Raw genomic sequence first — 24,419 nt, forward strand, 5'->3', positions numbered from 1 at the left:
CAAGAACAGGCTGCTTTACCATCATTTCCTATTACCCATGTGAAAGAGATAAGCCTTTGCTGGAATAAAAAGCTATGTTCATTCTTTGAACCAAAATTAACTCCTCAGTTTGAGAGGCCTTAAAGGATGAGCTTTACAGACACAACACCTCTTTTTTTGGATAACACAGCCTTAAAACCATCAGACAGGAATAAAGAGCAACATCTGCATTGATTTTGATTTGTTTAATACTCAAGAGTGAAAAAGTGTAAAATCACAAAGCTTATACCACCACAAAAATGCTGTTTCATTGCAAATGACCAAAACACAAGCTGCCTGCAAAGCTTCACCCAAGCTGACATCAACAAGCCCAGTTTCAACATTCTTACCGTCTCTTTAAACACCTGCTATTCACAAACACAACTCAATACAGAGTTCCAGGTCTCTCACACCTCTTTCTATTCTATGCTGTATTTGCTTTCTAGACCAGCAGTTCACACATTTGGAAAACAGTGCCCCACTTCTGATCTATATCAGCACATAAATACATTGTTTTTAACACGCCTCCTCCCCAAATACTAATCATATTTCAAAAGCACTTTGTTTAATCCAAACTCAGCAGTAAAGTTCTTATTTGTATTTAATGACAAGCACAACTTAAATGAGTAAGCTTCAGAAGCACATGCTTATTGAGGTTATACCAATCCTTTCAGACACAGGTTATAGTACTTAGGTAGAAAGTGATTGTACAAGGTAAGCACATCAGGCATTAGGCTGTATTTGCTCTTACTAGTAACCTATGGCCCTGACTCTGCAAATGCAACTATTAGGCCAGCAGGATGCAACTGTTCTCCTAACTACATTTTGCTGCCTGAAGGTAATTGTAGCTGTTGGATAGTACTGTGTCAAAATGTCCCCAGAGTTAATGAGAACTAAATGGAAAATAGGCTGCTTACACCAAGAGTTTTTAAAACTTGAACCCTTTTCACATGAGATAGCTTTGTTTTTACAGCCCAAAAGTACTCATGTGAAGGAACTGTGCATGTCTTTAAATTTCAGGCCAATGCACGTTCCCAGCTCCCTGCAGTAAGCTAAGTTTCCAACAGTTGATAAAAGCCCTGGTTTTAAATATAACTGAAGTACACAGGACAATATTTTCCCTCCAGACAATCAAACCAGAAATCTATCTTGGTATAACCTACTATACCTGACAGTGATGTGTAAAGGAACTTTAAAAGAGCTGTTGCTGCCTCAGTAGAAACAATACTGATTCCCTCCCCCCCCTTTCAATGCTAAGGCCATCTACACTTTATGATTCACTTGCTCCTTATTTGTTTATTCCTTCTTCTGACATTATAATTCACTAAGCAGGTGAAGATAAATGCAATAATGTTGGTCTAGTCGTTCCTGAGGAAAACTGTCAGATTCCGTAAGGCACTGGGATTGGACAAGATGACATCTGAAGGTCCCTTCCAACCCCATGCAATCTGTGAACCTGTACCAATAAATGGGTTAAGCCTTGTAAGGAGCTTTTTGTGAGTTAAAAAGAAGTTTTCTGTAGTAATTCTTCAGTCTGTTTTACAGAGAATGTTTAAGTGTCAGCTTAGAATAAAACTTGGAGAAAACTAACGCTAATTATTTTTTTAACTCTGTTGCTTATTATAGACTTGATTTCTTCCTTTATTATGCAGTTAATACCTGAAGTATAGAATCTGATTGCTGGCAGTTGGGCACCTCGCTGGAAAATTTTGACTGACACACAACTGAACACAGAGGTATTATCATCTTCAAAATCATAAGGTCAGCTAAGGAAACAGAAGTATAAAGGTATTACAACTAATACCATCCTATTTGTAAATGGAAGCACAGGACTTTTTCTGAGCTTTTTTTGACAAAAGATTACCCATTGCACAGTAAGCAGTATAAAAAAGCTTAGCATATGTGCCTTTAGTGCTTCCACAGAGCTCAGTTTCCTATTCATTTTCCAACTGTTGGTTAACACTTCCAACTGCAACAAATGATTTCATAGTACATAGTCAAAAAAGAACCAATTCCATGTACGTTGGTGCTCACACTTAGGCAAGATGAGGAAATTTTGCAGTGCAGACAGAACTCAAGAGTTAATCTTTGGCACATTAAGAGCTTTGTACAGTTTCAAACTTAGTTACTAAGGGACACAACCATTATTCTATCTCCTGTCTGAAACAGCAGGATATGTCAGTCAGCATGGAGCTTCTCTTTAGTTTTGTGTTTACATTCATGGTAGAAAGCAGCAATCAGTTTGGAAAAACCCAGCTTCTGTTAATATTAAGGAATCTGAAAAGTGACTAGCCATGCCAGACTAAGACAGTTTAAGCTGGATTCTAGAATGGCTTAGCACACACAAAACGAGGCTTACATAACCACAGGAAAAAAGTTCTGAGTCAGCAACCACCAGGCTGGCATAACAACAGCCACCCGGACACAGGTGTGTTTTACTCTGCAGAGAAGGTGTGAGAGAGCGAGAGTGAATGTGCGTGTGTGTGCATGGAAAAACAGCAGCTTCTCATTTGTGTATCTCATTTCTCTTATGTGTCAAATAGGGCATCTTTCCTATCCCAGTGACAAAAATACTTCAGCTGCTATTTTTGCTTCTGCTAGCATTGCACAGTTCAGTGCAATTAGCGGTGCTGGCTTCTGACCTGACTTTGAAGTCTGAATTATCATTGTAAAGTTAAAGTATGTCTTTCATTTAACCAAGGTGCAACCCAAGTGAAATTGGCTTATTCTGTAATTATTTAAGTAGAAACCAACTTTTGCCTCAGGCAAATGTTACAACCAGGAAAAAAAACCCAAAACACTAAAATCTGAGGTTGCATTTGCAGGGCTAGTAATGGAAAAAGGCATCTTCACATTTGTAAACAAAGAAAGGATTATCTGGAAATTACTTGGCACACAATGATCATGTATGTCATTGATGCCATTTGTACAGGTTTTCTTCAGAACAGAGCACGTATGAGCTAATTTCACTGTGTTATGAAATTAAGCATTATATAATAATGCTTGACACCTCACTCTTACCTTTAGCAACACCTAGTATCAAGGTAACCCATATACTCCAAAATAAGTTGATGTTACTAATGTTCATAGTCACTGAAGTTATCATGATTTCTCCTTACTTCAAGGGAAATACTATCCAGCCTATTTAAATTTGTTCTCTTTTAGAAGACATTAAATGGGCTACTCTCTAACCATAAAAACCTCTATTTCTTATTAAGAACACTGTGAAAAATTTTTGCTTCACTTTTATCTCTTTTTTTTCACTGCATTCTAGCTATACAAACAATATAATTTTTGTCAATTCTTGCTAGGCTTAGTTTCATCCCACAGAATTGCATTTATTTGTCATAGCTGTAATAACTGTATCTTTAAATGTTCTCATTAGGTATTGCAGATGAGAACTGAAAATCAGCTACTTACCACTCTCCCTAGCCTGTTATACTCTGGTCAGTAGCTTGAGATTGCTGAATATTTTAGTAACCAAGTGCAATACAGTATTTAAATAAAAAATAAATGGAAAAGCCCTATTCAGGTACACACTAACAGACCTGCTACAGAACAAATGAAAAAATACAATCCTCTGAATTACCCAGTAGCAAATTCCCAGCTCTGCGGGTGGGAAAAGCTCAAATTACTGGACACAGGTCTCTGAGGAAAACATACCAATAATATGTTTTCTCCCCCAGATAAAATTTCCAATAAAGTGAAAAGTGTGCTCAATAGGTAGAAGCTCAGATTCACTACTTCTCAGTCCACTATTAATAATCTCAATAGTGTTGAGCGCTTCCTCATTTTTTCCTCTTTGTTTTTTTTTAAAGGATAATCAAAAGGATGCATAAATAGTATACTAAGTAGATTTCATTAGAAAGTCCTTTCAGAACCACTGTCCATCATTATCATCATCTTCTTCTTCTTCGTGGTCCAGATAGAGAAGAGCAACTTTCTTTTCATCAGAAATGACTGACCTTTGGTCTACCATTCTTTGCATCTGTACAGTTTGATCAAAAAATGACTTTTCCACTACATTTTCACCATGGTCTTGAGAGAAACTGGAGAGAACATAGCCACCACTTTTATTTTCATGTTCTACAATCTGGTCACTTTCAGCTATGATCTGTGGCTGACCAACAGAAGGGTCTTGCTTCTGAGATACCAGCATTGTTGCTTGTTCTCCACTTCTTACTGTGGATATTCCACCCATATTGGAAACATCCATTTGAAAAGTAAAAGATGCTTCCTCGGATCCTACTTTAATATGCTTTACAGACTGACTGCTCTCAGATGACTCTCCTATTTGTGCAAGTTCTGTGTGTTCAGAGATGGGGCCATGGTAGATGATTTTTTCAGCTGTCATAAACTCTTGGGGACCCAGCTGAATGTGTTTGATTGAACTTTCTGTCTGTGAGAAGTCTCTAGCATCACTGACTTCCACTTTGCCAGAAATTGGTCCTTGAAAGATAACTTGCTCAGTACGAACCTCTGTTGGACCTAATCTGAAGTGCCTCGTTGATCTGCTGACATCTACAGACCCTTCTGCCTGAGAAAGGTTACCTGAGCTACTGAGCTCCACAGAGCCCGAAACAGGCCCTCCAAAAGAAACTTCTTCAGTTATTTGTCTTGATCCTACTGTGACACGTCTTGTGGACCTGTTGAAGTCTGTTGAAAACTTCTGGGAAAGATTTCCAGAATCAATCTCTTCTACAGTAGTAGTAATAGGGCCTGTATAAATTACTTCTTCCGTGGTTTGGATTTCTTTAGGACCCAGTTTATAATGCCTTACAGATCGGCTAAACTCTGACGATCCCTCGGTCTGGACAAGATCTTCAGCAGCTCTGAGCTCCAGAGTTTCAGAACCAGGCCCTTCATACATGATCTGCTCAAATCTCTGAACTTCTGCTGGACCAACCTGAATGTGCCTCACAGATGTGGTCCCATCAGCTGATTGTGCCGAGCGAGAGACTTCTCCAAAATCTGCAGTTCCCAAAACAGAACCGTCATAAATGACTTCTTCAGTGGTGTGATACCCTGCACCACCACTCCTCCTCACGGTAGATGAGTTATAGATTTCTTGATCAGCCAAAGGAGTGTATTTACTGCTATGGGAAGAAATATCTAAGTCACTTCTGCCATCCACAACTCTCTCCGAGCTCTCTTTTGTCATGGAGTGCAGCGTTGCCTTCTCCTTCTCACCCGCAATCACTTCATCAAGCTGAGCTGCATCAAATTCTTTGGCATTAAGGGTCTGTGACAGATTGACTTCAGCAACAATTGTCACCACACCACCTTCCTTCTTTTGATCAACTTTTTTGATATCGAATTCTAAGCTGCTAGAGTCAGCTTGATTTTGTTTTGTTAATGCAGACAACTCTTCTTTCACACTTTCTGGGAGACTGCCCTCCAGCTGCTCCAAAGCTTCCTTCAATTGATGTTTAGGGTCTTTGGTTTCCTTTGATAGAAGCCCTTTTATTGAAGTCTGAAATTCGTGGGGAATTTTAATTTCTTTTTCAATAACAACAGATTCAACATGGGATGATTCACCTTCAGGATGCTCTTTTAAAATATGGGCACTTGCTTCCTCCCCTACTACTTGGTATGTTTCCTCTGGAGAGCTTACACCTTCGTCTCTCTTACTTTGTGTACCTTGCAAAAATTCATCTTGCCAAGAATATTTAATAGTTGACTCTTCTTCTATATGAATTTGCCCATATACTGAGTCATCATCTTTTTCATCAGCAATAGGATGATCATCTGGAACTGATACAAAATACTTTTGTTCAATAGGTGAGTCATCTTCCTCGGTTACTTCTTCCACATGAGTGAAACTCTCTCGGCCTTGTTTCTTCTTCTTAACATCCTCATATGTGAACGTTACTTCCTCCTCATCACCGTAACGCCTCTCTCTCTCAGGGTACGTATCTTCCACTTCTTCTACTTCAAAAGGTGTTGAAAATTCCGTCCTTTCATCAGTGGCATCATCTAGTAGCTCCTCTACAATCTCAACGTTAACAGACACGTTCTTTCCACCCTCATTTCCTTTCAGGCCATGATGTACTATATCTTCTATCTCCTCTTTGGAAGGAGTTCCTGCAACACCCTCTCGAATCACCTTTCTAACATCTTGGTTTGATAGACCTCCTGCATCACCTTGGTCAGAAATATCTATATTTTCTTGAACTTGAGATTGCACTGTGATCTCAGTTTTCATTTTCCCATCATCTGCTTGTTCTTCTTTATTAAAATAGGTCACTTTCGTGTCTGTTGAGACTTGTGAATTAGAAGACTGTGTAAAACTTTTAAGAATGTCAGCAACAATATTCTCTGCTATGTTTTCAGTTGTCTGAGTTCCTATTTTATAACTGCTGTCATCAATTTGCTCTTCATCTTTCAGACTAGCTTCTGCTTCTGAAAGACTCACTTTGGGAACTTCAGCAGGCTTAGTTACATGGTCATCTGTTTCTCTTCCTATGGAAGTTTTAACCACTCGTACCCTTGTTTCTTTACTACTCTGAGATTCTTGGTGGGAAGCAGGCTTTTCAAGACTGATGGGTATCTCAATGACATCTTTGCTTCTTGTGTCCAAGGCTACATTTGTATCTTTTTTGGTTGATTCACTTCTCGAAGTTCTAGCGTTAGAAACACCACCCTCGGTTAACTTCTGGTTAATGACTTCCTCATGGATATATGTTTTCTGCTCAGTCTTCCCTCCAAAATCAGCACTTCTTTCTTCAATCAAAGGTTTCTCATCTGTTTTCTTTTTCTCTTCTTTTGTTTGTTTCTCTAGCTTATCTTTTTCTTTCAACAGAAATGTTTTCTCTTCAGATGGTTTGCTGCCTCCTCTTTTTTCTCTGACTGTGGTCCGAGTTTCAGTTATGGTTTCTTCATATTTAGATGGTTTAAAACCAGTATTCAGCTCATAAGCTGGAAATCTAGTCAAGTTTGGTTTTGTTGTTGTACTTTCTGAAATCCCTGGCTTTGTGTCAGCCTTGTGGTCCTTGGCTGATCTTTCAGCAGATTCCTTTGAAAAAGATACTGTGGATGAAGTTGTGATTTCTGTTTTCTTTCTTTCTGGAATTGTCTTTTGCTGCATTTCAGTGCTTCTCCAGCTGCTGGAGGCTGGAGTAAATGTTCTAAATTCTTTGTGGTCTGTTACAATCCTTTCATCCTTTGTAATAGTCGTGGAAGGACGATATCCTGAACCAAGTAGATCTCTTCCAGGAGCTCTTCCACTAGCTGATGTCTGGGATCCAGTCTGTGTCGATTGAATTGAATAACGTGCAGAACTGCTGGTGTTTGTCACAGGCATTCTATGTCTTGTATCAGTGATCCTGATAGCTGGTGAAGCTTTATTTCTATTTCTTTCTTGATAAGTAGAGTAAATATCAGTGTAGTTATATGAAGTGTTTACAATATCTGCAGAAAGAGCACAGGTAACATTAAAATAATGGCTTGTACTGCAGCAAATATTATGAAATAGAGGGCACAAAGAAAGAAATTTTATACTAAGTGTCTGAAGGAAATAATGGCTTCATTTTCAGTGGAGCTTTGTAAAGGCATTCCTGCAGGTTACACATGATAATTAAGTCCATGCATAAATTACATTAAAACTAAAAGGTAAGCTTTATGCTAAGTTGCAAGTTCTTGCAAATTTTGAGTTCCTGGCTACTACAGCCTTCACTTCAGAATTACACCTTTTGTATTTATATTGAAGTTCATTTACATTGACAACTTATTAAATAAAATATGCTAGTGTCCTAGGCTTGGGTTTTTGCTTCATTAGTCAAAGTGACCTGATGTTTCTCAGTTCCTACTGAGAACCAGAGGCATACATGCCACCACGTACTGGAAACTGCAAGCACAAAGGCAACCCTTCATAACCACAAGATACAACAAAGGATCAAAATAAATATTAGGCTATCTTAATAAATTGCCCCCAGAATCATTGTCTCTCAGACCAACCAGCACTGCACAACTTCAATCAAAAAAAGCCAGCCACATCTCCTCTGGCTTCTGGTAATGTTTCCTGGTCTGTGGTAACCACACATTGTTAAACTCAAAAGAATTATTGAGATCAATTCTGTTATTCGTAACAATGGCCCTAGCAGTCAGATCAAAGGCCCATCCTTTCTAGCATCCTGTTTACAGTAACCAACATAGATACATAGGGAAGAGTATATAAGAACAGGGCAAGTAAATAGTGATACTTCCCTGGTATACTCTCACAGCCTCCAGAGATTTGCAGCTCCTAAGATAGAAATGGTATCTGTATGTTTAGTAAGTCTTTGCTTTTTTCTTTCATCACTCTGCTAAAAGTTCTTTTTAAAACCCAGGTAAGCTTTTTAACACTCACAATGGCTCATCATGAATTTCATGGTTTTAACTACAAGTTTTCTTAAATACCTCATGCTTTATACTCCAAAACTCTGTTAATATCCATGGGCATCTAAAAGTTCTTGCAGTATCAGAGCTACAAAACATCCCTACTTACCTTCTCCACTTGAGTCATGGATTTTATAATCACCTTGCACAAAATAGCACTATGTTGATTTAAAATATTAGCACTCAAACCAAGTCAATATTCACTTTGTAATACACTTATAAAAAGTAGTCTTCGGGAGTACTTATAACACAATAGTTTCCAGTTATATTTAATTTCATTCAACATCCATATTTTAATATTAACATTTTACCTTGAGGCAATTTCCCTTTATACTGATCTCTCCATGTAATAATCCACTGGTTGCTCTCCCCTTCTAACAAAGCTCTGTAAAACACATAAAAAGGCATTCCATTAAAATATTGGGAAGAATAATGATAATATTTGACATTCAAAAGCCTTCAAAACTGAAATAATTATCCTGCAGCTGGGTCAGATCCTGAGTGATTGTCACACTCCATGTTTTTTTTTTAATCAGTGAGAACAAGAAACCCTTAGCATCTTCCAGGCTTTGCAGAACCCAGCTTGGGAGATCAAGGCAGTAACCTTACAGGAGCTGATAGCAGCAGACACAGAACAGTTTGAGATCACAGTATCATCAGGGTTGGAAGAGACCTCACAGACCATCAAGTCCAACCCTTTACCACAGAGCTCAAGGCTAGACCATGGCACCAAGTGCCACGTCCAATCTTGCCTTGAACAGCCCCAGGGATGGTGACTCCACCACCTCCCCGGGCAGCCCATTCCAGTGTCCAATGACTCTCTCAGTGAAGAACTTTCTCCTCACCTCCAGCCTAAATCTCCCCTGGTGCAGCCTGAGGCTGTGTCCTCTTGTTCTGGTGCTGGCCACCTGAGAGAAAAGAGCAACCTCCTCCTGGCCACAACCACCCCTCAGGTAGTTGTAGACAGCAATAAGGTCTCCCCTGAGCCTCCTCTTCTCCAGGCTAACCAATCCCAGCTCCCTCAGCCTCTCCTCTTAGGGCTGTGCTCAAGGCCTCTCCCCAGCCTCGTCGCCCTTCTCTGGACACGCTCAAGCATCTCAATGTTCCTCCTAAATTGGGGGGCCCAGAACTGAACACAGTACTCAAGGTGTGGTCTAACCAGTGCAGAGTACAGGGGCAGAATGACTTCCGTGCTCCTGCTGGCCACACCATTCCTGATGCAGGTCAGGATGCCACTGGCTCTCTTGGCCACCTGGGCACACTGCTGGCTCATGTTCAGATGAAATCCTCTGCATCACCCTGCTATGGACTCACAACTATACAACTAGGAGTACTCCAGAATTTTCCTAATTCTATTAAAAAAAAATGTAAAACAAAGACATGCAAACAGATATTCAGGAAAGCTTTTTCAGAGAAACACATGGAGATGTTTTCATAAAGAAAAGGCCAAAATTAAAATAAAATACTTGCAAGCAAACAGTCATCAGCTTTCCTGCTGGGATTATGGCATGAGAGAGCTGTGACAGCCAGGATTTCCAAGTTCTAGCCTTTTCAAATGAAAACTGAAGTTAATTATTACTTCTACTGTCAAACAGGGGCTAACGCTGGAGGAAAAACCTTACGGTATTAAATAACTATTCCAAGTTCCTATTCAGCTGGTAATCAAGACAACATAGTTTACAACAGCAGACTGGGAAAAGTCTTTGTGACAGAAGCTGCTTAGTTTCTTTTAATGACATCTCTGTTTGTCTCTCCTGTTCCTCAGCCTTCCATTCTTGCTTTTCATTGTAGTGCTGGAAGAGACTCCCACAGTACATTTCCCACAAGAGATTAGCATCACTCAAGGGCAAACCACTTTCAGGAGTGATTGCTCTGCATTCAGAATATTCAAATACACAGAGCATACTTCTGTCCTTGGAAGGGAAGGGAGAAAGTGCATTCTCTAGGATGATTCGACTGCACTACAAACAAATAAATCAAAATTATTGGCTTTTCCATATACCAACTACAAAAAGGAGACATTAGGGTGAGCTTAATCAATCTTAGAGGTTTTAAAGACAGTCATCCAAATTACTGATAAGTTCTTTGGAAACCTTTGTGTGCTCTCCTTCCCCTCTGCTCTCTATGTGCTTGTACTGTCTGACATCAAACATGCTCAGCCTTTTATCAAAACAGAAAAAAAACCCAGTTTATTCTTTTTCTACTTTCACAGGGATAATCTGTGTTATCCCAAAATATGCTGCTCAACTGCAGCATTCTGGTGCAACAGCCTAGAAATTCTGACAGGTTCTTCCACATGCAAGGGAACACTAGAATCCATACAGTGACTTTGTCAGGCTTATACTCACTTTTGCTAGTGAGATACCCACTTCATCATTTCCCCTTTTGGAGAAAGCAGATGTTTTGCACTGATAATGTGCAGCTGCAACATGAAAGTTGTGAAGAGTAAAGCTGGAGGATTATGATAACCAAGGCTCCTGACTCCCCTAGGGGAAGAGTTGAAAGCAATTTGGGATTGTGGTATAAACATATTTGGCTGGGCATTTCTATCCAAGTTAACAAAGCAGGCATTTTAAATGCCACCTGTAGATTTAACACTTCACATAGCCAAACACCTGGGAGGATTTTACGCCTCTTTCAATTTCCAACTAGCTCTAGATTCACTATCACAATGCTATCAGCAAAAGATCATTAGTAAGGTTTTCTTTGGGATCATGGATTTGCCTAGGTTCAGAAGAAAAGCCAGGTTAGAATCACAGAATCAGTCAGGGTTGGAAGAGACCACAAGGATCAGCCAGTTCCAACCACCCTGCCATGGACAGGGACACCTCATCCTAGATCAGGCTGCCCACAGCCTCATCCAGCCTGGCCTTAAACACCTCCAGGGATGGGGCCTCAACCACCTCCCTGGGCAACCCATTCCAGCCTCTCACCACTCTCATGCTCAAGAACTTGCTCCTCACATTCAGTCTGAATCTCCCCACCTCCAGCTTTGCTCCATTCCCTCTAGTCCTGTCACTACCTGATAGCCTAAGAAGTCCCTCCCCAGCTTTCTTGTAGGCCCCCTTCAGATACTGGAAAGCCACAATAAGGTCACCTCAGAGCCTCCTCCGCTCCAGACTGAACAGGTTAGAATTGCCTAACATATTTACAGGTCACTATCCTACTTAAAACAGGCTAAGATGGGAACCTTTACTTGATTTGTTTTGACTAACAAAAGCAATTCATCTTGCTCCCGGTTAGAAGAGGCTTTACAGGAATAAGATGACTACAAAATATACAATTGGTCCCAAAACCAAGTATCTGATCTGATGAAGTTTTGGAGTACCACACAAATTGCTGTGACAGACATGCTCTAGAGAAACTGTTGGTGACACTGCAGAAACTTATCAAGGAGCTGGCAAGGGAAGTGTTAAGCATGATGAAGGAAATCAGGAATGTGGGAAGTCTGACTAAGGATTTCTGGCTGCAGTTAAAACAACAGTTGTTCAGTTGCTGCAGCAACATATGAAGTCACTAAAAATAAGTTCCAAGAGGTAACTGTATATGGCAAAGGGCAACAGCACACAGAAAAGCTGGACCTGAAATATTACTACTGAAAATACACTATTGGGAAATGAAAGGCAAAGCTTGGTGGAACCTCTGTGAAACTGAATCAGTGTTTTACTGTACAGAGCTGTATGGTATGTATGACCTTAGACTTATCAGAAAATGTGATGCTGACTTTGGCTTAATAAATTAGCATGAGAAACTAATGTGCTGAGCTGGCTTGGAAGTCAGCAAACTCAGTTGATGTTCCTCAGCTTGACTACAACTTCGCTTTACGCAGCTTCTTTTGCTGCCCTATTCCTTTACATCCTTTCCTATTACTAAGCATTTAAAGCATAACTTCCTTGAGGTGAGGACTGTTTTTAAACTTAACCTGCCTGAAGAATAGGGTGTTCATCTCAACTGTATGAACTCTCAAGTATTCACAGCAATAACAAAAAGCATTCATCCAGGCAGCACTCTTATAAAAAAAAAAAAAATAGCCATGTCAGCTACTTCTTGGAAATCAGATCCCAAATGGCATATACAGACATTGTCTAAATACTTGGCTTAAGCGTTGCCAGAACACACTCCAACTGCTCCCCTATGCCTTTAACTCATCTCATTAATAATGTCATTTATCTAAAGTTAGCAGTGACATGCTAGTCAGCCTGAAGCCCAGCAGTGTGTCAGATGACAACAGAAATAACTAGTCTATGAAAGCACAGGGATGAGATAAACTAGTTGGGGCGAGGAGATAGAAGTTATCAAAGGAAAAGATGCAGTGCAAATATTACCATGGTCGTTCAGAATGGCGGTGACTTTGTTTCAACTATGGAGACAAAATCATCCTCTTTATTTTGGCTAAGGAGTTAAATACCAAATACACAAACAAGAAAACCCTAACAATGCTCTTGGCAGAAAATAGTTCATGAAGGAAGCACTTTAAGGAGTACAGGCCACTCCACCACAGGATTGCAGGACAATGACTGTGTCAAGAATAACAGGTAACTAACTGTGTGTTAAATTCCCTATATGTAGAAAACTCAGAATGTTCCCAAAATAAATCAAATGGTGGAAATGGTACTGGATAGTATAAGCTCTAAAGAGGAACTAAGAAACTGACTGGAAAAGCTGTGGTGGGAACCTGGAAAGGCCTTAACACTGGTAATGATTTCTTGAGAGGAAGGCATGGAGAGGGTCAGAAGTCCTAACAGAAGAAACCAGTGGAAGGAATATTAGGAAGTGTGCTATGAAATCCTAACAATGACCACAACAATAATATTAAAAAAGAACTGTGTAGTTTCCACTGCTTCAAAATACATAGTGGTAACCCAGAAAAGAAATTCTATGGCACTTGGATTTCAAAGCAAAATTTTCTACCCTTCAACAATAACATAGTTTAGAGAGGACAGGAAAACTATGCCAAGGATCTGGGCAGTCCCTACTACTTGAAGATAGGAAGCTTCTAATAAAAAAGGAGAAACGCTTGTTAGCAATTCTGAGCCTAGGCAGATTTCCATCTCCTTTTGAATTTAAGAGTCTGACACAGTGAATTATTCATCACTACTCACTGGAAACAAGCACAGTCTAAGTGTTGTGGGTTTGCAGGGTTCTAAGAACACAGAACAAAACTGCAGGACACTGGATAAATATTTATTTCCACACTGGTGACAAAGAACTGGGAATGACGATTCCCATGAGATATAACTTCATAAAGCCACATAAGACATATATTCCACTTCTCGAGTGAGCCTCAGCTCCCACAGCAGGAAGGGTGAGCAAAACCAGAGAGGAAGTACACTTGGTCCTTAGGAAAGGGTGTTCCTTGCAACAATGATCCTCCTCCTAGTCCAAGAGCAGCATTGACTAATGGAAAGAGCTGGCTTTAAAACAGGACAGTAAGAGTTGTAAAACAAACAAAATACAGTTTGGGAGATACAGTGAAAGCTCAAAAAAAGCAGACCTGATACCACACCCTTAACCTATAAGGTCAGGAAGAGAGGAAGTGCCAAGGCCCTCATGGAAACTTCTCAGTGCAAAGTTTAAGATGCTGAATCAAGTGTGGATAGGTGCCTTCTGTTTCCAATATGCATAAAGAAGGGCATATGCCATCATCCTTCCTGAAAAGATGGCTTTCACATGCCCTAGTTATCACAGACATAAAGATCTGGGAGAGGAAGTGCATTTGAGAAAGTACATAGATGAGCAGTGCAGAGTTCTTTTAATAGCTTACTGACTGGATGCAGAGTGATTCCCTCCCCAGGCAGTGCTGTTAATGGCATACCCAAGAGGAAGCATTCTCAGAAGTGAAAGGAGAATTTAACAAAAGAGGAATAGGTAAAACTGTATAAATGTAAACCCACAAATCCAAACACTTTTCAGCTTCAGACATTCAAAAGAATTATTTTCTACAGGCACTAGCTAGGATGTTTTCTGATCTGTAGCAAGGCACATCGCCCTGTTTCCATCTGTAGATCTTTACAGTAGGTAGTTGCTCCTTTGTCCACTGAAGTGTGCCTTGCCAGCAGAATCAGGGTTACAAGTGGCATTCACTACAATCAGATCAAGAAACCTTATAGGTTAAGGAGCTTCTTAACTGGACAACAAAAACATGGTACAAGTGATGCTGAATTGTTCTTCCTTCATCAATGAGGGCAGGGAATCCTTAGGCAAAAGATCAATGCTTAGATAACCAGTGATATGACCTCTGGGGAAGTTCCAGAATGAATGGGTTTACAAGCTTTTACAGAGCAGAAGCACTGATGGTTGCTTACCAAGAGCATGTCCAAACTACTAAATATCTGGGCATTATCATTCCTACTCTTGGATAAGTACCAATCACTGAAAATTATCTGGTAATTCTGTTATTGTGGCTGTGCTAATCCCAACCTAGGGAGAAACTTTAAGTGACAACAGTAAAAGTCAACATCAGAGCTAGGATTCAATTTAGAAGAATCATATGTTTTATGATCCGAAGTTCACAGAATTTACACACATGGGTAAGAATCACAACTCCCCAGCTTCTCTTCTACTAGCACTGCTCCAGACACTACTGATCTTTCCAAAGATCACAGGGATCCCTCTCCACCAGCAAACATCCCAGCACTGTTGTTCACCAGTTGACGGCAAATTATTTGTCACATACGGCTTGTTGTTTTATCTCATCCAAAAGCCATCCTTGGTCTGTATCTTATAGCACACAACACTCAAAGAATCCCAAACAGATCGTTTTTCCTCTTTGATGAACTACAGGCATCCTTTGCTCACTAGTCTGTTATCAAGCTACTTGAGAAGTTAGTCTTTCAAGCTTCTAATTTTCAGCTATGCAACTACAATTAAATTCAATATTTCTCAGCAGATTGCTTCAGTCTACACATTTCACTCATAATTCATCTGCTGCCACCTTCATCCAGACTTAGATGCTTATTGGCTCACAGCAACATGAGAACCTTACAACACACCATTAATGCTTTAGGACACTGAAGTATATATCATACACAACTGGTAATACCACTGTCTGTTTAGGCAGGTGGGATATAAATAATGCACACAATATAGACAAGCTAATGACTGAGACATACTCCTTAAAAAGGATACAAAGGGAGGCTGACATTCCACTTTTACAAATCATTACTTTGGTCAATAAGAATTGCACTTCTCTGCATTGGAAGATCAATATCTCAGTGACATTTATTGAAAATATCGTGCTAGTTGCAGGAGAAAAATATGATCTTTACAATAAGGTAGTATCTTCCTCCAGTTCAAAGGATTTGATTTGTTGGGTTGTTGGTTTTTTTTTTTCCTTCTAAATTGCTTTTATGCCTCGTACCAACTGACACATCTTGATTTCTCAGACAGGAGAATTACTCTGGCTTTTCAACCCCACAGCTACCAAGTGGCTGCAGATACACATTCCTGAAGATTCATTAGCAGAGATAGTTGTTTGCTGTTATCTCATATTTGACCCAAGCATGTTTCCATAGCAAATTAAGGATAGAGGAAGCCAGTATTGAATCAGATAGACTTCTCTATTATCTTCCCACTATCATACATCTGAAACAAGAATGGGGAACTTACTACTTATGTCAGTGCTGCAAGTGAACACAGATTCAAACCAAGTTAATAGGATTCCTATGGATTATATTGGCTTCTCTAACACCTTCTTCTGGGGACAGAGGAACAGAATCACTGTGAGTTTTGCTCACATGATCAAGTTTCAGTCAGTTAAAGTTCTAGCAATTCTTATCACTGTTATTAATTAATAACAGTGTTTTACTGGTCTCAGAGTTCTCCCAGAGATGTCAGACAACTCCACACATATTAACAGCCCTCTGAAGGGTTGCTATCTTCCCAGCACAGCACAGTCAAGCATAGAATGACATGGTGACCCATGTCACAGAACAAGCTAATAACTGATATTAGAGGTCCAGTTGCTCTAACAAATGGCAATAGACACAAGGAGTCTTGATCCAAGACTCTGAAATTAGCCTTCTGTATTTTAAATGCTGAAAAGAGAGTGAAAAGAGCTCCTGTATACATAAAAAGGGATTTAAGTTACTCACTGATTAGACAACCGAGCGCAACAGCAATTCTTACCTGTATGTTTCAATTTCAAGGATGAGGCCTGCTTTCACCTGCAGTAGTTCTTGGTAGTCCTTCAAGTAATCTGTGATTGACATGGTCAGGAACTGCTTTTCTTCTTCTAGGGCATCAATTATCCTCTAAACAGAAATACTGAATTTTAGTTTGGAAGTCACATGCAAATATGTACACTTCACAGTTTAATAGCTTAACACTTTGGATTAAAAAAAATATCTGAGGACCATAAATCAATATTGTTACGTATGAAATAGGACTCAGAGCCATTCTGAGAGCACAGACATATGCTCTCTCTTGTATATAGGAACTCTCTCTCCCTCTGCTCTCCTGAGACCCCATCTGGAGTACTGTCTGCAGTTCTGGAACCTCCAGCACAAGGAGGACATGGAACTGTTGGAGCGAGTCCAAAGGAGGTCACAAAGATCCTCAGAGGGCTGGAGCAGCTCTGCTATGAGGACAGGCTACAAGAGATGAGGCTTTTCAGCCTGGAGAAGAGAAGGCTTTGAAGAGACTTTGTAGTAGCCTTCCAGTATCTGAAGAAGGCCTACAGGAAGGCTGGGGAGAGACTATTTACAAGGTCTTGTAATGACAGGACAATGAGTGATGTGCTTAAACTTGAGGAGGAGAGATTTAAACTGGATGTTAGGAAGAAGTTCTTTCCAGTGAGGGTGGTGAGACACTGGCACAGGTTGCCCAAGGAGGTTGTGGCTGCTCCCTCCCTGGAGGTGTTCAAGGCCAGGCTGGATGAGGCCTTGAGTGACTTGTTCTAGTGGGAGGTGTCCCTGCCTATGGCAGGGGTTTGGAACTAGATGATCTCTCAAGTCCTTTCCAACCTAAACCATTCTATGATTCTATGCTTCAATCACATTTGAGTGGTGAAATTTTGGTAATCCCATTACCATGAGATCCATACTTTATCAGTGTTTTGAGTGGCCTGAGTCCAAAGCAGTTTTTCAGTTCCAGCATCTGGAGATATTTATTGTGTCTGGAAGGTGAAGGATGAACCCCTGATGCTTCTTTCAAGTTTTCTACAATATTTGGACGTATGTTTTGTAGTCCACTCAGCTTTGTCCTAACTGCTCTTTAGAAGGTATACAAGGGGTACATAACTCCGTACCTTCATATGTGTGTGTATGGGAGGGACATCATTTATATGACATTCACAAAGGACTTGAGAGCAGCAGCACTGGTGAGACAGTAGGCAAAGCTAATGCCTGCCTGCCTTTATTTAACTGGGTTTAGAAACAGAGAAAGGGACTGAGGATCAGAAAAATGCCTAAGTCCAAAATGATCCAAAGTTGAACATACTCTGAAATAGTTTTTCTCTGGAGACTTTCAAAACCCACCTGGATGTATTCCTGTGCAGCCTGCCCTAAGCGATCCTGCTTTGGCAGAGAGGTTTGACACAATGATCTCTAGAGGCCCCTTCCAAACCCAAACATTCTGTGATTTCATTTAAATGAATACAACCAACTCTCACGTTCTCAAAAAGAACACCACAGAAAGCAAGTGCCTCAGTCACTGGTGTTACCTCTGACAGGGAGGGCAAACTGCCATCTTCTGGAAAATAAGCTCTCCCCTGACAACTGAGAAGAGCTTGTTCAGTACAGACACAGACTGCAAGCATCAGCATTAGCTGTTCGGTATGGCCCTTAATGGTTTCCTTGCTGTCAATAGAATCTACTAACTCAGATCAATCCTCCTCCACCAGCAGATTAATGCTAACCAAAATGCTGTAGATGACTCTGTTCTGAGGGCTAGGAAGACAGAAATTAAACTCAGCAGAGGCCTGATTCTAATTTGTTTACATCACTGCACTGTGCAAGGACACTGAACTGTCACTTAGAGAGCAAAAACTTCATACACATGCACAACACTGAACAGGAATTCATGACAGCCTATTTTAGCTTGCATCCTGCTTATGCTCTGCAATACAAACTGGAAAATCAAGACACTGGTGGTATAGTTTTAAAGAATTCAACATGCTTCATTTATATGCAGCAAGTGTTCAGGTATCACAGTATGAGCAGTAGTACAAAAATTAAGATAGAGCAGGGGACTCCCCAGGTTACTTAATGCCAGGATGAGATCCTAGGCAGGAGTAAGGGTTAAGAACTAAGAATATAAAGTGCTGACATGTCAAATATCAATAGCATTTTTCCCCCTAAGTTGAAGTAAAAAGTGAGCTTTATGAAGTAGGCTGCCTGTATCTTCACAGACATGCAAGTATATGTCTCTGAATAACACATTATTTCTTGATTTGCAGCTGATATCTTCTTTGACCTAACAATTCTTACCTATAGCCTTAAGTATATCTAAAATTCCTGGTTTATGGCAGAAGCCAAATCACATCTGTAAAAGCACTACCAGTCATCCAACAGCCACCTCCAGACCATTCTGTATGGTCACACACAGCAGCAAGCAGAACCACTGACCTTTAGCAGCTCTGAAACAACAACACTGTTAAGAGCTGGCACAATGAATCATAGAATCAACCAGGTTGGAAGAGACCTCCAAGATCATCCACTCCAACCTAGCACCCAGCCCTATCCAGTCAACTAGACCATTGCACTAAGTGCCTCGTCCAGTCTTTTCTTGAAGACCTCCAGGGATGGTGACTCCACCACCTCCCTGGGCAGCCCATTCCAATGCCAATCACTCTCTCTGGGAAGAACTTCTTCCTAACATCCAGCCTATACTTCCCCCGGCACAACTTGAGACTGTGTCCCCTTGTTCTATTGGTGGTTGCCTGGGAGAAGAGGCCACCCCCACCTGGCTACAATGTCCCTTCAGGTAGTTGTAGACAGCAGTTGTAGAAAAACACCAAGGTGAGAAGCAAAGTGCCAGGCCTTGCTTTTAAAAGAAAGAGCCTGTCAAGCAAGAGTGGACAGGGTGTTGACAGAATCAGAGAAGTCAGCAAGAGGAGCAAAAGCCAAGAAAGACTGGATCTGTATGGGACCAACCCCTAAGGGTGCTAAGTTCTGACACAAAACATGAGGTGATTCAGGTGTCTGCTACCTCCTTGATTAAATACAGAAACTAATTTATATGTGTGCATGCGTATGTTAGAGAGCTTTACAACAAAAAAAGTCTTGCTGCAGTCCCAGAAGAACCCATACAGTAGACTACAGAGTGTGTGGAGCTCTGAAGACCACACGTCTATGACACCTGTCTAAAGGCAGGGGAACTTCAGCCTGTCATCTCCAGCTTCTGCAATCTGAGTTTAAAAAGCCACCATGATTCTACCCAGTGGATTTGGAGTGCACTCAATATCCAAAAGTCTGAGTTAATGATTACCATAAGGGGCTACATAACTCAGCCAGCTGTGTAATAGCTCCAAAGGAATTCATTCCAACAGGAGCAGACACTATATAGGCTGGATGGCAGCCACTCGTCTGGCCTTCCAGTCACTGATGCTTAAACATTATGCAGAGGACAATTGGTCTGAAGTCCCATTTCCGAGCATACCAAAAGTAGTTAAACCATTTTGGTAAAGTTCAGGAGATTGCAAGCTGACAAACTCACATTTTGCAGAAGGTAACCCATAGTGGTGCAGCTGGGCTTGCTTCACATAATGCTTTCTTGGAAAGATTTGTTCTCATCCACATCAATCCCATGCCTCCCAGATCCCAGTGATGTCCTGCTAGAACTAACTAAATAGAAGTGATACTCTCACTCTTTAGATGTGGCTTTCCAGGCAGCAGTGGGAAGTTTTAGGAGAGCAGTAAAAGGAAAGGAATTTACTTGGGCTGTCCAAGGTGCACCTACTCTGGGAGTAAAGAGGGGAATCCAGTCTTCAGCCCTTTCCATATGGTACTATTTACCAATCCCATAGTTCCTCCATGGCTCAGCAGGTGGAGAACTGACACTCTTCTGCATTTTGCCAGTTAGAAACTGGTACACATGCACAAAAATGGCAAAGGAACAGATCCTAAATCCACTGCATTAATGAAAAGTATCTGCCTCGTTTCAAAGCAGCAGGATGAGCTATGGCCACTTTTACACACACACAAAAAAAATACCAAGGCTTTCTCCAATCACTGATAGTTTTTTGCACAAGGATTGTGACAGCACACACACCTAAAATAAGGGAAGCAGAAGACCTGCTGAATTCAGGATCAGTGAAAATTTTCCAAACAATGCATGATTTACAGCTTGCATGGTTCAGCTGGATTATAACTCCTAATACGTAATTCTGGGTAACACTGCTGAAAGCTCTAGTGATGATGAGAAGAGTGCAGGAGGCAAAGATGGACATAAAAGGAGACTAGATGATATATGGAAAATATGAATAAATCTAATTGCCATAGCAGCTGCAATGAACAATAATCACTTGACTTAAATCTGTACACACATATAATTTCTATGTGACACTTCACAGTAAATAAGCATGAAAAAGATGCTCTTTAAAAGTAGTTTAAAACCCATGCTGAACATACTTTCACCAATAAAAGAAATAGTGAGGAAAACTGACTTCAATCACAAGAACAAAACCTGAAATAGCTACTTCTACACATTCTGTCATGTTTCTTTCTGAATGTGAGCAGAAGGTATTTTATTTCCCATATAGTGCAGACAGGATACTGTAAAAGACCTTTCCCATTAAAAAAAAACATTCAAAATACTAAACTTCAGAAGCTACAAACCATGATATAGTTTCCACCAGAACTCAAATATTCTTTAGATATATGTTCAAAGATTGAACTTGGTTTCAGGATGGCTATCAAAGCACTTTTTTCTTCTTGTACTACTAAGATTTGTTCCTGTAAAATCCAAAGCATGCCAATCGCTCATGAGAGTAAAACAAGTTTGTCACACTGGTATCAAAGTAACAATCCATTTTTAAGTATTGAACCAGGGTAATTCAAAGATATGCATTGATTTTGATCATCTGACCTACACAACAGGTCACACTTGCTCTTCTGAATAAAATTCTTCACAAGTACAACCTGACTCAGAGACACACACTGGTACAAAAACACCTTGCTGAGTCCTAGAGTGAGGTGTCTGAAGACACCCATTCTAACTGGCTTTAGAGGAAAAAACTTGTAACACTGATAATGAGCTCTACACACTGCTCTTCAATTAAAGTATCACCTTATTTAAAGGCTTTCCATTTGAGCAGTGATGATGGAAGATCAATGATGTTTTCATTACAAATGCCAAATAACAAATATAGACAGCACAGAAGATAATTTGGAAGCCAACGTAACTAAATAAGTTACTTAAGGCTTAAGTACATTTATATAAACTTAGACACTTTAAGAACAGGTAAAATAAATTAAGAAGGATTTTTTTCTTCTTTATGTTGTCACCTGGCCTTGACTGATGGACAGATTAATGACATCTACACATAACCTTTTCAAAAGCTTTGGAAACATTTACACACATGATTGGAAGAATGAATTGTCCTGTCAAAAATAAAAACAAAATGTTTATCTACAAGTTAAAAGCCTTTCTGATTACTTCTTACATACCAAATCTGCTTCAGTTCACAGCACCTGCAAACTATGCAACTTGCAAACAATCCAGCCAAGTACAAAAGCCAGACACACACAGAGCAACAGGTCCTGGTCCTTTCCCAGCTGACAGCATCTCCATAATTAACAGGGCTGTCGGACACAATGTGATCATTAGCACACGGGGTTCAGACAAACACCAAGCTCCAGCAGAGTGTTAATAAAAGGTCTAACAATGAACAAAAGAAATGTTGCCCTCAGGAAATCGATCGATGGTCTGGATGATCTAATATGTGCTCTCCGCTCTAAATGTGATGAACTGATATTCTGCTGTTCTGGCGGTTGCTGATCTGTTCACAGGTGCAGGGTGATTACACACCACTGAACCAAACGTTATCCTGACAACAAGCAAATCCTCAGCTACAGATGCTATAACCTTCTAATTCAATGACACCAAACAGCCACCTTGAACAGACACCAGTCACCTAAATCCTTGAAGTTTTACTCCCACTCTACTCAGCTACCTGTAGTACAGTCAGGACCCTTCCTGCCTTTAAACAACTACAAGTTTCCTTAGCTACTCTAGGGCTATGAGCTGCTCTCTAGGCAGAAGTGTAGAACAGCAAGAAACATCATTTCTCTGATCAAGACAGGTCAGCCTCAGGCCTCAGACTAGGAGGGAAACTTCATGTCCCATCACACAGGGACTCGGTTCACCTGCTCCCAGGGACTGCTTCACGACCTATGTGCTCGTGCCAGCCCAAGCAGGAGTCCTGGCAAGCCTGCGTGCCAGCTCCATGCTCCTTCGGGAAAGGACCACCTGTCACCAGAGAGATATCCTCAGGGTCACCCTCTCCTTTTTGATCCCCACCCTTCACACCTAGCTCTCCTCAAACAGCTCAGCAGCAACCAGCCTTTGCTGGGCTACCTGTTCTTCTAGCCTAGGGAAATCCTACCGCAGGAAGGTGAAGTAGGGTGAGAAGTCAAATGTCCATCCCGCAGCAAAGGGAGCGAGAGAGAAGGAAGTTTAAGGGAGTGCAGTGCCAGGGTCACGGGAAATGGGCTCACATCTCACAATGGGCCGGAAAGCAAGGGGGAAAGCCAGTTAGCAGGGTGCAAGAGGAGCGCCAAAACAAGAACCGAGGGGCAGGAAAAAAAATGGCACGGCCAGAGAGCCCCGGGACCGACCCTACGCGGAGGCTGGCCCCGGTACGCACCTGGTACTCCTCCACCTCGGCACCGTGGCGGTCCTGCAAGGCGAGCAGCTCCTGCTCCAGCCGCTCCCGGAGCTCACACAGCTCCTGGCCCTGGCGATGGAGGTCCTCCAGGTGCTGGCGACACTGCCGGCTCTCCTCCCGCAGGAGCTCTAGGTTCTCCTGGTTCCGCTGAGCTTCCTGCTCCTGCAGCACCTGCAGCTGCTCCTGATAGCGCAGGAGAGTCTCCCGGCAGCTCTGGCTGAGCAGCATCTCATAGGTCTCCTCAAGCTCCTCCAGGCTCAGCCCGGCCAAGGGCGGTGGCAAAGCGGCCAGGTCCATCCGTAACTCCCGCATCTCCACAACCTCCTGCCTCTGCCGCTCCGCCAGGTGCCCGTGCTCAGCCTGCAGCTGCAGCAGCAGCTCCTCCAGGTCGACACACTCGACCCTCAGCCGCTCCAGCAGCTGACGTTGCCCGGCCAGCTCGGGCTCCAGCCGGCGCCGCATCGCCAGCACCTCGGCGCCCAGCAGCTGCAACTGCTCCAGCTCACGCCGCAGCCCGTCCCGCTCCATCTCAGCTTCCAGCTTCGCCCGACTCAACTCCTCCAGCTGCATCCGCAGCCAGGCCAGCTCCTGTTCGGGCACCCGCAGCCCGATCAGCTCCTGCTCCCGGAGCTCCGCCAGCTCCCTCGCCAGAAAGCGGTTCTCCTCCTCCAACTCCCGCACGCGGGACACGAACACCCGCAGCCGGGAGTTAAGGTCCCGCAGCTCCCTTTTCTCGTCATATTCCACTTCCCAGCGCCGCCACATCTTGCCCGGGACACCAGGGTCGGGACCGAGGTGGTCCCTACGCAGCTGCCGCCTGCCCGCAGGACTCTACGCGGGACCCTGCGCAACGTTCTGCGCGCCGCAACCGCCGCCGGCCCCGCCCCAGCGGGCCGCGGTCCCGCCCCCGCGCCCACACCGCTGCCCTGCGGCGCCCCCTGACGGGATTGTGGCGCTTCCCGCCAAGCTGCTGCGAGCGGGCAAGACAGACCCGCCTAGGAATGGAGCCCGGCCTGGGGGTACAGCCCTGCCCAGGGAGCATACTCCCGCTTAAGGAGCAAAACCCGGCCCAGGGAGCAAAAGCTCTGCTTAGAGGAGCAGAGCCACAGATCACAGAATATCTGGAGTTAGAAGGAACCCATCACTGAACACAACTCCCGTAAATCCCAGGGGGAAAGCTGTGAGCTGGCAGCACGTT

General features: G+C 42.1%; 1 protein-coding gene across 1 annotated transcript; it reads right to left on the bottom strand.

The window, feature by feature from the left end:
• Positions 1-209: 209 nt before the first annotated feature.
• On the bottom strand, positions 210-24,058 carry SYNM (synemin). The gene is made up of 4 exons (XM_064158026.1): positions 23,201-24,058; positions 16,522-16,646; positions 8,706-8,779; positions 210-7,428 (listed from the first exon to the last, which is right to left on the bottom strand). The coding sequence occupies exons 1-4, from the start codon at positions 23,984-23,986 to the stop codon at positions 3,893-3,895; spliced, it is 4,521 nt and encodes a 1,506-aa protein (XP_064014096.1). The 5' UTR covers positions 23,987-24,058; the 3' UTR covers positions 210-3,892.
• Positions 24,059-24,419: the final 361 nt, after the last annotated feature.

This window comes from Pogoniulus pusillus, chromosome 17 (assembly GCF_015220805.1).
Source record: "Pogoniulus pusillus isolate bPogPus1 chromosome 17, bPogPus1.pri, whole genome shotgun sequence".
Classification (NCBI taxonomy): domain Eukaryota; kingdom Metazoa; phylum Chordata; class Aves; order Piciformes; family Lybiidae; genus Pogoniulus; species Pogoniulus pusillus.